This window comes from Lygodium microphyllum, chromosome 18 (genome assembly GCF_053477565.2).
Source record: "Lygodium microphyllum isolate KBCC chromosome 18, Lygodium_microphyllum_v1.1.10, whole genome shotgun sequence".
NCBI lineage: Eukaryota > Viridiplantae > Streptophyta > Polypodiopsida > Schizaeales > Lygodiaceae > Lygodium > Lygodium microphyllum.
Window position 1 is genome coordinate 48,350,229 of NC_141152.1, and position 14,765 is coordinate 48,364,993.

Here is a 14,765-nt window from a genome sequence, read left to right on the forward strand (position 1 = left end):
ATTTTTTTGACCACAATCCTTTTCAATATGACCTTGTCTTTTGCAAGCATTACATAAAAGATGATACTGAGGGTTTCTTGTTAAGGATAGCGATTGAGAAGATGGCTTATGTTGAGGATTACCAAGAATCCCTTTGAAGCTAGACCAAGAAGAAAACTTAGGCTTTTGTTGAAAGTGTTGAGCTCTTTTGTGAAGATGTTTTGGGTTGTAAGCAGTTACACCTAGAGCCTTGGATTCGTGATTTGAAGAAGTAGAAAGAGTATCTCTCATGACTTGCTCTTGCTTGATTCTATTAATCAGTGGCTAAAGCTTGAGTTTATTAGTGGAGGTTTGAGTTATAATAAAGGCTCTCCAAGATAGAGGCAAGGAAGAGAGTAGAAACATGGCTTGTAATTCTTCTAAGATGACTAAACCAGATATTATGGTTTCATCTAGCAAAGATTGTCACTGTTCTAAGAACTTAGTAGCAGTAGATAGTTTTCTAAACATGGTCATTTGATAAACAATATGTGTGTGTTCATATGTATTGTTGAAAAATTCCCAAATAACTTTTGCAGTGGGTATTGTTCTTACTAGTTGTACTTGTCGATCTCCACAATGGACAAGTATTTCCATTCTCGTAGCTATATTTTTTTGCATCCAATCTTCCTTGTCTGCTCCTTCTTTTTTAGGGCAGTCTTCCTTGCCATTGATAATATTCCATAAGTTTGCTTGAGATAGGTAAAGTTCCATCCTTAGCTTCCACACTTGATAGTTGTTTCCATTGAGTTTGTCAATCTTAATGTGTCGATTGTAGGGGGTGGTGGCATTGACGAGAGCCATTGGAAGAATGAGAGTGAAGGAGGACAAGTAGTTTGTGAATTTGAGGAGAATATGATAAGCTAGAAAGATAGGACCTGGTGCTCTAATACCATGTAGTGAAAACCAGGAACTTGTAGATGAGAGAATAATGTGCACAATAAAGGAAAGAGATAGAGGCAATATAGAAATGGAGTGCACTGTAGTTGAACATTTCATTGCTAGTAGTTGTATTCCTTTTCCAAAACTTTATCTTAACATAAAATTAGAAAGTATACATAAAGCAAGAGAAGAGTGGTTTTAGGCTAAAGAGAGGGTGGGATGCCCAAAAATCAAGCATATGCATAAAACCCATAAAATGAATGGATAAGCTCATTCATATGTGCAACCTTGGAAAGCTCTTTTCTTGGTTCTTGCTTCTATCTTCTGCGTGTAGAGAGAGAGAGAGAGAGAGAGAGAGAGAGAGAGAGAGAGAGAGAGAGAGAGAGAGAGAGAGAGAGAGAGAGAGAGAGAGAGAGAGAGAGAGAGAGAGAGAGAGGGGTGGGGGGGAAGGTAAGGAGGGAGAGAGTGAGGGATTGGTGCTGAAGCTTTTTGTCACTTTGTTCTTTTGCTTCTTCATGAAGCAAGCTTGAAGTGATTGAAGCTATGAAGATGAAGCCTCCTTGAGGAACATTGCTTGAATCTTGGAGCCATCAAGGAGCCTTTATAGATAGACTACAACAAAGAGGTAAATAGGTGAGTTCACTATAGTATTTGTGAGAGTGTGCAATGGTTATGTGAGAGGTAACCATAGCCATATCACTTGAAACACTTGAATCAATAAGCATTTTGTCAATTTCGGCATTGAGTTTAAAAGGACCCTAATATTTTGGTTCCATTGCCAAGACCGATAGAATGGATTGATAGGTGCATACTCTTTATGCCAAGTGACAAAATAAGGATAGAGGCACAGGAGATGAATGCATACCTCAATTGTTGTAGCAAAGACATCCTCTACTCCATCTCTTCATATGAATAGATATGGAAGCCATGATTCTTGCCGGATGATCATCTTGTTTTTGTTATTTTGTGGGTTTGGTGTCTTGCCTATTCTCTCTCTCTATGTGTATCTCCCCATCCTCGGAATCTCGACCTTCAAGGGCTTTGGATACACTATCATCACCTTAGCTAAGATAGTCCTAGCCTACAAGGCCATGGCCACACCTAGCCATTAATGCTTTTACTCAGGTCTTCACACTCAGTTCTCAACAACCCCCATATGCCCTCAGCATGTTCTTCACAAACTCCCCCTCCACACTCGAATGGAGCCACACAATGCTCAAACTCAGTTGCTTACAATCATGTTGGCCTTACTCAGCCCACTTGCCAACCTTGACCACCCTCATATCACCCTTAGCCTAGCCTTGGCCCTTGACCATGACCCTCTTAGCCACACACATGCTACAATCAGTTGGTGCTTGACCCTTAGCCACCTCCTACAATCACCTGAACATATCTTGTCGTACTTGAATGTAGTCCCCATCATACTCTTGGATACACATGGCAACCCCTAGATTCTCTCATCCTCAATTGCTTGTTCTCAATCACTCAAACGACTAAAAAGTCTCTTGACTATTCCCATATCACCCTTAGCCTAGCCTCTTTGCCATAAGCTACTTAGCCAAATTCATAGGGCCAATTGGTTTGGTCATGGCCTTGGCCATAAGCCTCTTGGCCGCCCTTGACCCATTCACAACCACTTGGCCAAGTGATGACTTGAACATCCTCTTGAAGCGAGGAAGTACTTGAACATCCTCTTAAAGCGAGGAAGTCCTGAGTGGAAGGCCATGAGCAAAAGTAAGAGTTATGGTAGAAGAAGAAAGAGAGCAAGAAAAAGAGACATAAGATGTGGGAACTCCAACAATCACAATGTGTGACAAGTATTTTCTTATTCAAGTATCACTAAAAGAATAAAGAATGAAGTGATAGTGATGAACGGTCGTCACCTATAGTTTAAAGGTACTATCAGTGTAATGAATACACAAGTGATTAGGCATAGGTGCCTTTACCCCAACAACCTCCCACTTAAAGGCAAACATGTCCCTAGTAAGGAGAGAACAATCAAAAAGTAACACAATACAAATATACATAAAATACAATAGGATGAGGAAATATGTCACCTCATCTAATGTCCATCAACTTCCTAAGAAAGGAAAAACACTCCACTAAGAAACTTTTAGTGACCATATCTATAGAAGTTTGGTTGGTTGAGATCTTCACAAGCTCAATGGACTTGTCCTCAACGACATCTTGGATAAAGTGGCAACACACCTCAATGTGCTTTGTCTTTGCACAAAAGACCGGATTATTGGCCAACTGAATAACACTCATAGAATCCAATTGCAAGGTAGGTACAACATCAAAAATACTAAGGTATGTGACTAGATGGCCTAACTAGAGAGCCTCCTTGCAAGCCTCAGTGGTTACAACATACTCTGCCTCTATAGTGGATAGGACTATGCATTTTTACACCCTAAGCATCCAAGAAACAACACCTCCAACAAAGGTGAAGGCATAGCCAGAGGGAGTTCCTATTGTTTAGTTGTCTTGTATAATCAGATTCAGTGTATCCCATGATTCTTGTATCTTGGCTACCATAACATATGTACATATCTACATTACCCTTAAGATACCTCATGATACCCTTTACGACATCCTAATGTCACCTCCTTAGCATAGCCATATAGAATGCCAAAACTCACATTGCAAATGCTATGTCAGGACAAGTGGCTATCATGGCATATATCATATTGCCCACTATGGATGCATAACAGATTTTGGCCATCTCAGCCTTCTACTCATCAGACTACAGACAATTGTCTTTTTTAACCTTCACATGAAGGTAAAGGACCACCAATAGGCTTAACATCTTGCATATGAAACCACTCAAGGACCTTCTCGATGTACTCCTGTGAAATAAAGGAGACTCTTAGAGTGATCAAGATTTCCAAGCCCACACATCAATGCCAAGTACTCACATAAGCATATGGCATACCTAAGAAGCATGTAAGCCTTCAATGCATAAATCTTTCAAGTTAAATACTTGCTACCCACAGTGTATATATAGCAAGGAAACCTACTTGAAATTGAGCAAAGCAAGCTCAAAACTATCTGAGAAGCACCTCAAGACATGCATCAAGCATCTCAGCATCAATACATAGGTGTGTGAGCATTAGTGGAGCTCAAGCAATGAAGTAATGGCTATTCTTATTTGTATTACAATAGATTATCATGAGCGTGCAAACAATGGTTGAGGTATATACTTGCAAAGGATGCTCCAATGGGTCCCAAATAATGTTGGGAGAGGTGCCAAAGCTTTGTCAAAGGCTATAGGAGCTGCAAGAGCAAATTACATTGAATTTGTTGATGTGGCTATTGCTGATCTTGTTGCTCCTCCACTGAGCCCCCAATAATGGCAAACCAAGTGTCTCAGATCCCTAGAGCAAGCCTCAATGGGTGGGAACAACCGAGGAAGAAGTGGACGTAAGATTCATACCTCAAGCTATGTGCGAAAATTGTGAAGCATTATAATGAATGCTTACACATGAAACTATTGGTGTGGAAGGATGAAAACTTATGCTAGTTATAGCCCTCTAACCTTTTGAGAAGTGGTGGATGATTTTATGGGCCCTATAAGCCATGCAACCTAATACTCACAAGCTGAGTACATCATTGTGGCTACTGATTACTTGACAAAGTGGGGGCTAAGGCTAGGGCCACTCATATCATAAAAATGATGCTAGGACAATAATGAAGTTCTTGTGGAAGCAAGTAATATCTAGATTTGGCTAACCCCTAATGATTGTGAGTGACCAAGCCACACACTTCATCAGTTAAGTGATTGCTCATTTATTGTTCACATTCATGGTCATTCACCCAAGATCATCGCATTACTACCCTCAAGCAAATGGCCAAGAAGAAGCAACATACAAAATCTTGATTAAGGTGATAACAAAGATAGTTTCAGCCTCTCAAAGTGACTGGGATAACAAGCTTATGGAAGCATTGCGAGCTTATCAAATAGCTTACAACTATCAGTCAAACCTCGTTCAAATTAACATATGGTACCAATGCCATAATGCCAGTAGATTTCTTTGTCTTGATCTTGAGGGTAGCAATGTAAGAATGATGATATAGTCGAGAATCTTGGACCAATCACTTGATGGAACTCAAACGACCATTTGAAACATAGCTACTAATAGCATATGCCGTGATCTATGAAAAGGCCAAATGAAAAGCTTGGTTTGACAAGCACCTCAAACAGAGGGACTTCAAAAAGGGACCTACTACCGCTCTATTCCATCGAAGGCCATAAATAGAATATGAAATCTAAAGGTCTCGGCCTTGTTCATGTATTAGTAGAACTAGCAACATGAAACTTGAGATTCTTGAAGGAGAGGGCATCTGCTTTTTCAATGGTAATCGCATAAAAATTATTACACTAGCACAATAGTTATATAGACCGATGATGATGTTGCTCGTGATTGACGTTTGTGCAACAAATATCTCAAGTTAAATAGCCAAGGAAATCCTCCTAGTGCCACTCGGATTGGAAGTGTCATCCTTGCAACCATTCCTAAGGTAGATGGGTCTCAAAGGTATTGCTATAGGTGCAACACTATAATATATGTAATTCTTGGCTATGATCTTCAAAATTACCACAATCGTCGGTCCTCACAAAGGTTGTAGTGACACCATCGCTTGAAAAAAACAAATATTAATCACAGAGCCAATTGTTGAAAAATAATAAAAAAGATCTAAAAAACAAGTGATAAAGCATAAGGCTCTAACCACTAAACCTCAATTGATGTAAGGAAGAAACTATTTGTCAAAAATGCCTAATCTCATTGCCACAAGCATAATAGGTAGGTCACAAGAGTGCTTATCGAACATGCAAATCATTGACCCAAGTACAATGCTTTAGCAAGAACTAACGAGCAATGTTGTGAGTTGTGAGAAGAAACACGAGGCACCACCTAAGCTTTCCCATCGCTTTGTCTCCCCCCATGGTAGCAAAGCATCTTTGCCCTAAGACAAAGCTCATTCTGCTAGCAACACCAAAAACACATAAGCTAAAGTCAAAACCAAAGCCCCAACCAATTTAGGTACTTGCATCAACCAAATCAATCGCACCCAATTGGATCTATCCCCTAGCATGAAACCCTTTTACAAGAGGCCAACCATTCTGGAACTAGCTAGCAATATGTCCATCAATATAGGTGAGTATGTCATCACATGCATTAGAACTCTTGATAACATCTTCACCTTGTTCACTTGCAACTAGCTATGATAGGCTCGATCTAGGCCTCGTAAATGAAAATACAATCGAGGCTCTAAATTTTTGTGTATGAGCTAAAGTTGTTGTATTTATGAAAGAGTTTCTTTTCCTCGACATTTCACTTTCATGTGTTGTATTAGGTTCTTTGAAATGGCAAGAGAAGGAGAGAAAGTAGTGCAAAAGAGAATCAAAAAGCCCCAATTTCACCATTTATAGAAGAAGACCAAGTCAAGTATGACTTGAAGCTGGAAATTAGGTGGTATCACTACTTGTGATACTATGAGATTCACAAACTTATAGAAGTAGTAGCCAAATACCCAAAAGCGAAGGAGCTAGTGAACATATGTGAGTTGAATAAATATATGGAAAAGTTCAAAGGGGAGATTCACAAACTTATAGAAGTAGTAGCCAAATACTATGAGATTCACAAACTTATAAAAGTAGTAGCCAAATACCCAAAAGCGAAGGAGCTAGTGAACATATGTGAGTTGAATAAATATATGGAAAAGTTCAAAGGGGAGGTGGACTATGATAAGCGTACAAAGTTCTTCACAATCTATGACCTTGACAAGTACATCAGAGTGATCATGCTAGAGAACAAAAGTGGCCAATGGTAGATTGACAAAGCACTCCAACTAGATGTGTTAAACAGAGCCTTGAACTTGTCGGAAAAAGAAGAAAAGATACCAAGAAGCAAGATGGATGTTTACACAAGACTAGGCATGAATAAGTAGAGGGTGTTTACAAATGATGGTGTGAGCATAGAAGGCATCTTGAATCTTGTTGTAAGAATCCAAGTAAAGTTGATATACACACTATTTTCTAGCACCATGTATAACTCTACAACGAGTAGAATCTAGGTGGGTATGCTGAAAAGCATAACAAGCAAACTTACACTATGGATCTTCATGACTTGTGGGTTGTTTGTGCATTAAAATATACATGTTGATGACTCCAAGAGATATAACAAATAGCACAAGAGTGAGCTCGTCTCTCACATTCTACAATAACTATTCTCTATGTGTTGTAGTGTTTAACAAATGACTCTAAAATATAGTAGACTAATCTTGAGAGTGGAAAGTGAATAGAAATACAAATTAAAGAGATTTTGAAGCCTCATTACTTTGATATTTTTCTAGGCTCCACCTTAGTCTCTTCTTGGTATTTCTAGCTAATGATTGTCACTTACTATTTTCAAACATTACTATTTATAGCAATTGTTATTAATGACAACTTGTGAAAATGATGCTTCCAATAGCTCCTAATATCTTTAGCACCTTCCCTCACACTTTCAACTCTAGTAATTGCTACTTTTGTTGATTGTTATTTTCAATAGTTTCTATTTTTAGTAGTTCATGAATGCGATTAATATCAATATATCAGTCCTAGGGGAGATTTGGTGCCATATTTTGGTAGCGATATGTGTGAGCACACTTAGGACCATCGGGCTACTTTTTCCCTCATTAGGAGGTTTTTTCTCTCGGCCTTATAGATATTTATACCACATATCAGTAACTTTGTGTTGTGATCTCTCAAGCTTCTTCTTCAAATGAAAAAAAAAGGTTTGAACTTACAAATTGAGGTCTGGTTCACACTAAGGTGGTAAAAGTTTTAGCAATTTCGAGGAGATCTACCATGGATGTTCATGCAAGTGGGAAAAAGTGCATGGAAATATGTTTTGTATTCTTTAGAAGCAACCAATCAAAAAGTCTAGGCATAGTTTTGTTGAATCAAATTTTACCATGTGTAAAGTGGAACATTTTCCATCGATCATTTTCTTCCCGAGGTGTGAGGTTGATAGAAGTTGTGTTATGTCTGGAAGAAAACCACCTTCTTGCATTCAAATGAAGGTACACACATTGAATGACATCCCTTCCCTGTTTGTTTCCATCCCCCTCGGTGTGAACCCATCCTAAGAGAAGATTCATGGATAATGCACACAAAAACTTTATAGTTGTTGTAGGAACACTTTACGTAATAGAGCTTAGGGTGAAGTGTGGCATAGGGTGCAAATTGTAGTCCATTTGTGTAATGCCGCTCATACAATGTTCATAACCTACATGCATAACACCTAGTTTACTTTACTCTTAGGTAGAGCAATGCGACACATCAAGGTTAATGAACTTTACAAGCATAATGCTTATGTGCGCATGTGGCAAAGGGTTTCTTAGGGGTGGTTTTTGAGAGGTTTTCATAGAAACTAGAAAACCTCCAAGGCCACATGGGGTAGTTTTCGATTTTCATGAAAACCCAGGTTTTTTAAAAAAAATACCGTAAGAACAGTGTCTCATATGAAAACCTTTGCGTATTTGTGGTAAGCACATGTAAGCATTTGGCCGCTAAACCTTAAAAAAGGTCCCCCATTCGTCCTCTAACCGACTTTCGAAGATGAAGCTCGCGAGTCATTTTAAACATGCATTTCAAAGGTTTTGTTATTCAAAATATTAGGCAAGAACAGATTAGTGGAAATACATCAAGGTAACTAAAGATCAGCGCTAGTAGATCTTACACTTGGCAGTTCTGTCTTCCTCGGGCTGTATGTTGCCTTGCATAGATATTTTCCTTTATTTTGACATTTTGGCAAGGGGGTAGCAATGGTGGGTAATACGTATATACTTTTAGCGAAATTTCTCTTCCAACCAACAGCCTGTCAACATTTGGTCGTGAGCCATCTAGGTAAAGTTTTTACGAGAGGCCCTTATAACTTGTGAGCCATGCCTACTCGTCTGTTGACTGTGAGTACCGACATACAAGAGACCCATCACCGAAGATCTTTAAACTTTCGATAGGACTGAAATTTGTGGCTGCCATCGCCCCGCGCACCATCGCCATATCTGGGGTAAAGAGAGACAGGCACGAAGCCCCGCGGACCCATATTCGAAATCAATCGAAACGTGAGAAATCGGCTCGAGCCCACCTCCTGAATGCGCAAACCCACGTCAATATTTTGGATATTATCATCCCGTTAGTCCTCTCACTCCCTCTCTCTCTCAATCTGTTCCCAGACCCAAATCTGGATAGGAGCTTACAGCCCTCTCTAACTCAATTGAAGCAGGAGTTATAGCAGTCCTCTGCATTTGCACGCTTTTGATTCTGGCCCTAGCTGGGCTACTCTGGTTCTGACAGTCAGTATGTCCTCCTCCATAGCTGCATGTGCCTCCCAGTATGGTGCCCTCTTCCGGCCTCCCATGTTTCCCCCGGGATTACATTTAAACAGAGCTTTCAAGCTTCAATGGGACCCTCTTCCGTCCGCCACTCCCATCCACCTGTTCAGGAAACCCTCATCCCTCCGAGCTAGTGGCACCGGTAAAGCTCGGTTTGCACCCCTGCAAATCTTCTCCCTCATGGAAGAACAGGAAGCGTCAAAAGAGCTGCTACCCAGGGATAAGTCACTGGCCAGTTTCGTCCAGAAGGCCTCGAAGGCTGCAGTTGTATGTGTCAGTGAAGCAATGAAGGTCCTCCAGAAGCCAGCAGTGTTGGCCCTCATCGTAGGCTTGCTTCTGACTCGAGCCCCTGATGCGTGGGCGGCGTCAGGAGGGATGATGGGCGGCAGGTCCTTCTCCTCGGGGCGATCGTCTGGCTCTGCAGGTCGCACGTACTCGGCCCCTCGATCCGGTTTCTCGTATAGTATGCCATATGCTGCTCCTTCTCCCTTTTTTGGAGGTGGATTCGGGCCAAGCATCTATGTGGGGCCTGCTTACAGTCTGGGAATTGGCGGTGGTGGTAGCTTCTTGGTGCTCATGCTTGGTTTCTTGGCCTTCTTCTTCCTCTCTGGCTTTCTAACGGATCGGACCGAGTCCAATCTGTTTGCTTCGACTCGCAAAACTAGTGTTCTGAAGCTTCAGGTAAGAGCACACTCCATTCACGTTTGAATATGGCCACAGCCAACCTGCAAATAATCTGCAAATTTCCTTCTGGGCATGCTTGTCAGTCACTTGCAGTTGGCCAAGTGAAGCACATTTTGCTTTATTCTAGCTGGACGAATTGAATTCTTTTTTGTTTTGGTTATGGTGTTTCTGTCTGGTACTGATGCATTTCAGTCCTTTGTTCTCTCGTAGTTGGTCAAGTGAAGTATCTTTTACTTTGTTCTAGTTTCTAGCTGAAAGAACTGAATCCATTTCTTTGTTTAGGTCTTTTCTGCCTGGTATTGATACATTCCATTGTATCTCTGATGGCATTTGGTTAACTTGTTTTAGTGATTGATGGCTTTGGTGTTTCATTCTGTTATTCCAATTCCATCTGGCACCGAACCTCTTTAGTGCCTTACCAATTGCCTCTTATTGCAGGTGGGTTTGCTGGGAATGGCCCGCTCTTTGCAGTGGGATCTGGATCAAATTGCTGAACGTGCAGACACATCCACTCCGAGTGGTCTTCATCAGCTTTTGACAGGTTGTCAGAATTGTTGGCTTGGTTTTTCTGTTTCGTCAATATCTTTGTGAACTTTGATTCAGTCAGGTTCAATGCATTGTTCATGACCATGTCACTTATTTGGTGGTTTTGTCTAATGCTTGAAATGTTGGCTTATGTTGAAGCAGAAACTGTACTGTCTTTGTTGAGGCACCCTGATTACTGTATTTCGGCCTACTCCTCGGTATGCCACAATATCAGAGTCATTCACATTATCTACTTTAATCTTAGTTTTTGAACTCCATCTTTGCACTTTCTCACACCTTCTCTTATGTCTTTTCTTTTCAGTCAGATGTTAAGAGAGATTCTGAAGCTGGAGAGAAACTATTCAATGAACTCTCCTTGGAGGAGAGAGCCAAGTTTGATGAAGAGACAGTGGTTAATGTGAACAGTTTTTTTAGGCGAGGGGCTGTCAAACCCAAGTCCTCAGGTTTTAACAATGAGTATATTGTGGTAAGTGTTTTCTCACTGTGTTTTCTCACGTGTTTTTAATTTGGACATCTGTTTACCTAGCACTTTCATTCTCCAGGTGACACTACTGGTAGCTGCAGAAGGTGAGTTCAAGCTGCCTATTATCAATGGCAACTCAGATTTAAAAGAGGCTTTGAGAAAAATTGGATCCATTCCAAAAGATCAAATTCTGGTATGCATGTCCTTTGCACCACATGAGTTATCATCACAATTTTGACCTTTTGATGACCCTGGTGTTTGATGGTCATATTCCTCACATCTTTTCCAGGCCGTTGAAGTGCTTTGGACACCTCAAGATGAAAATGATGCGCTTTCAGAACGCGAGCTTCTACGGGATTATCCTTTATTGCGTTCTCTGTAATCCCTTCCAATCATGTGGGGTGTGAATGCTCTATGCGGCACTGTACAGAAGGTCTATTTTTGGTTAACTTAACCTGGATTGTAATTTGAGTGAGAATGTCTGTTTGAGTCAGCTGGTTGTATAGTATATGCCAGAGATTTGCCACATAAAAGATAATGTTATGTGTTCCTTGGAAGTGTTTATGATCTGAATTATCTTCAGCTAAAGACCTTCAGGAACTTTGTAGAAATCGTCTCTTTTGAGACTATCAATTTTTTAGTATCGAGAGGTAACACTCAGCTTGCTTAAATTACAAAAGCTGAGCATTTTTCCTGTCCTGCTGTGTGGTTTTGTCAGTGTGCATGCATAGACACTGATTGTAACCTTTTATTCTGTAGATTGTGGTTTTTGGCAAGAATGTTTTGCTTCTATTTTGTATGGAGTTCATCATTCATACTTCTTCAGGGGAGTAGGTATAGAGCCTTGGAGCTAGTAATGAGTAATGAACTGCCATTTCATTGAAGAGTGTACGTGGGAGTTGGAACTTGTCAAGTAACCTATATATACTGACTTGATTATTTCTTACCATTATTTGTTGAGACTTTTTCACTGAAATACATTACTTCATTAACTAATAGTTTACAAGTACTCTCAATATCTAAACCAAAAGATGTGAAGTTTGATATCAATGCTGAAGCAGCATGAGATCCAGTTTGTTGAACTCTGTTTTTATGTTCCCATGTTGATAGTTGTGTCGCTGCATTCTTCTAAACTTAGTGCTTTTGGAGCATTGTATTTCATGAAAGTAGAAATTTTAAATCTCCATTCTCTGTCTGTATCTGCAATATCATTTCCCAGGTACAATGTAGTAGCCGTACTTGTCAACTGAGATGTGTAATGAGAGATGTTCAATTCTTGTTCGAAAGATCAAGCTGTGCCCGAAAAGTACAAACACTTTTGCCCTGTGAACTTGCAAATGGCTATTCACATCTTTGATAGTTCCTTGGATCCGTCACCCTCAAAGTTGGCAGAGTACTACGCGGTTGGCTATGGTGAATGTCTGCAGGAGTTTTGATTTGTGCATCACATGGTAACACAAGTGGATTGTGTCTCCAGAACTTTTGGGTTATAGATCATATTTGACTGCAAAGAGAGCTGGACCAATGTCACTTACAATAGCATTTGATGCAGCTGTAATGGCTTTGCAACTTATAGGCAGCCGGCTTATAAAGAATGGTGAAGGCTTCTGTATTCCTCACCTGGGTAGGCTTTATTAAGTCACTTAACTGGATTACAGCAGGATAGCAGTCTAGTGTCATATTTATGTGGTGTAGGACTGGGTAGATGAGGGCTGCCACTCAGTGCAGGTCAGAGTTCTGCTACTCTCAGCTGCTTTTTTGGCGAGAAGAGGAATTGTGCTTTAACTGTTTGTCATAGAGTATTGTGCTTGGAACTGTCCTAAAATGGAAGAGGGAGAGAAGATAAAAGGTCTAACAAACGAAAAGAAAGATAAAGACAAAGATATCCGTGTTGTGCAGGCCTTGAAAATTTATGACATGGAAAATGTTAATCCTTAGGAGACTCTCATGCCACAATGCATTAACCAATAGAAGGGTGTAGGGTCAGATTCATGATTGATACTCAGCCATATATACTATTGCTGAATTTTCCTTGCCAAGAAGCTTAAGCTTCCCCAACTATTCAGCTAAAACCAATATTGTTGGTAAAAATGATGCAATGACAAGATAATAAAACATGCGACTCTATGTCGTCCAAAGTTGGAGATTGAGATTCAAGGATATAAGTATAAGCACACTCCAACAAGTAATAAATATGGATAGAGGCAATATGGCTCAGGTAGAGGATGGATTTGGAGCCTAAAGCTAGCTATCTTTGAGGAGCTATCATCATAGAACACTAGAATTTGAGAAAGAAAGTAATTCAATCATAATTCAAGGTGAACCTGATGTGTCAAACTCTTGTGCAATTTGCTTGCTTGAATTACATTGGTTCGTGGAAAGGAAGCATTGTGAGGTATGTTTTGTGTGGTCTTTGCCTTCTATTCAAAGCCTTTTCAATTTTCACTTTAACAAAAAAATTAAGTGAATTAAGGAAAGTGTTTCCTAGTACTTGCATACTAGTGTTCTAGCAGAGTAAGGTGACATTGACAACCCTATTGAGTTTATAATTAGGGGTGTCCACCCAATTTTCAAATCAACCTACAGGCTTAGTGAAAACCAAAATTATGAAGTGGAAATGATAACACGAGAATTCTTAGAAAAGGGGTTTATAATTCCAAGTAATATGCCATGGGCTTCACAATATTGTTTGAAAAAAAAGGATGGTTGTATGTGACTTTATTTAGATTATAGAGCATTAAATAAGACAACAATGAATAATAAATTTCTTGTGCTTGGGACTAAGGGTTTGTTTGAACAATCATAAATGAAAATTTTATTTACAAAAAGTGATTTAAGATTAGGCTATCATCAAGTTAGAATTAAGGCTAGTAATGTTCCTAAGTCAGCAATTAGGAAAAGATATGGGCATTATGAGTTTTGGTAGTGCCATTCAGTCTTGCCAATACACTAGCCACCTTCATAAAGCTTTGAATAGTGTTTTAGGAGATAATATGGCAAATAACAAGTGTTGTTGGGCATATTTTATTTTCATTATATTGAAAAAACATTGTGCAACACTATTTCTATATTTTCTAATACTACTTGAAGGGTAAAACAATGGAAATTTATTAAATCTAGTAGCATATTCTATTTTTGTGGAACGCTTGAAAAATAAATTATATTTACTCATTCCATTATCTTTTTGATTTTCTAAGGGATAAATTCCAAAATCATAGATTTTTATAGTCATCTAAATTTATTGTGTTTGCAAAGTCTTTAAAGCGAGGGTCCATAGTCAAGAATATAATGGAGCCTTCTCCAGGCATGTGAAATCAAAATTTAGTTGTTTTAGATAATCTACTAGCATCGAAATGCCATGTGTCATAATTCACTAAAACTCTCCCTTAAAAGCGCCCATTTGAAGTTTTGGGTCTCACCTCACATATGTTTAAAATATTACCACTTGAAAGATCTGAAGTTACAACATTATTGTTATCGATCATAATACAATCAACATTACTTTTTTTAAAAATTGTGTATTTGCACAAGATATGTTGAATATATCTCATTTGTATTTTCTTTAGTGAAACATTTAGATACTCTTATTCAATATATTTACATAATTATAATTAATTTTATTTTTAACACATTCAAGGTTACTTTTAAAATTATATATACACATTTAAAACAAAAAACACATTAGTGAATTTTCTTAAAAGTTTTTAATGAACATATTATAATGTACAATAAACTAAAAAACATGTCTATTTCATTCGATACATAGGAATTAAATTATTCTATGAATAAAACT

General features: G+C 39.1%; 1 protein-coding gene across 1 annotated transcript; it reads left to right on the forward strand.

Annotated features, from left to right (window-relative positions):
- Positions 1 to 8,863: 8,863 nt before the first annotated feature.
- LOC148020853 (myelin-associated oligodendrocyte basic protein) lies at positions 8,864 to 11,767 on the forward strand. Its single transcript, XM_087698643.1, has 6 exons — positions 8,864 to 9,960; positions 10,402 to 10,504; positions 10,651 to 10,706; positions 10,811 to 10,975; positions 11,052 to 11,165; positions 11,262 to 11,767. Exons 1-6 carry the CDS (start codon positions 9,247 to 9,249, stop codon positions 11,352 to 11,354), a joined length of 1,245 nt encoding a protein of 414 aa, XP_087554769.1. The 5' UTR covers positions 8,864 to 9,246; the 3' UTR covers positions 11,355 to 11,767.
- Positions 11,768 to 14,765: the final 2,998 nt, after the last annotated feature.

Excerpts from the sequence above, each read along its gene's own strand:
- LOC148020853 (XM_087698643.1), top strand. The coding sequence starts at position 9,247 with ATGTCCTCCTCCATAGCTGCATGTGCCTCCCAGTATGGTGCCCTCTTC. Across the intron at positions 10,505-10,650 it reads TCTTCATCAGCTTTTGACAG|AAACTGTACTGTCTTTGTTG; the intron begins GTTGTCAGAATT and ends ATGTTGAAGCAG. Across the intron at positions 11,166-11,261 it reads TTCCAAAAGATCAAATTCTG|GCCGTTGAAGTGCTTTGGAC; the intron begins GTATGCATGTCC and ends CATCTTTTCCAG.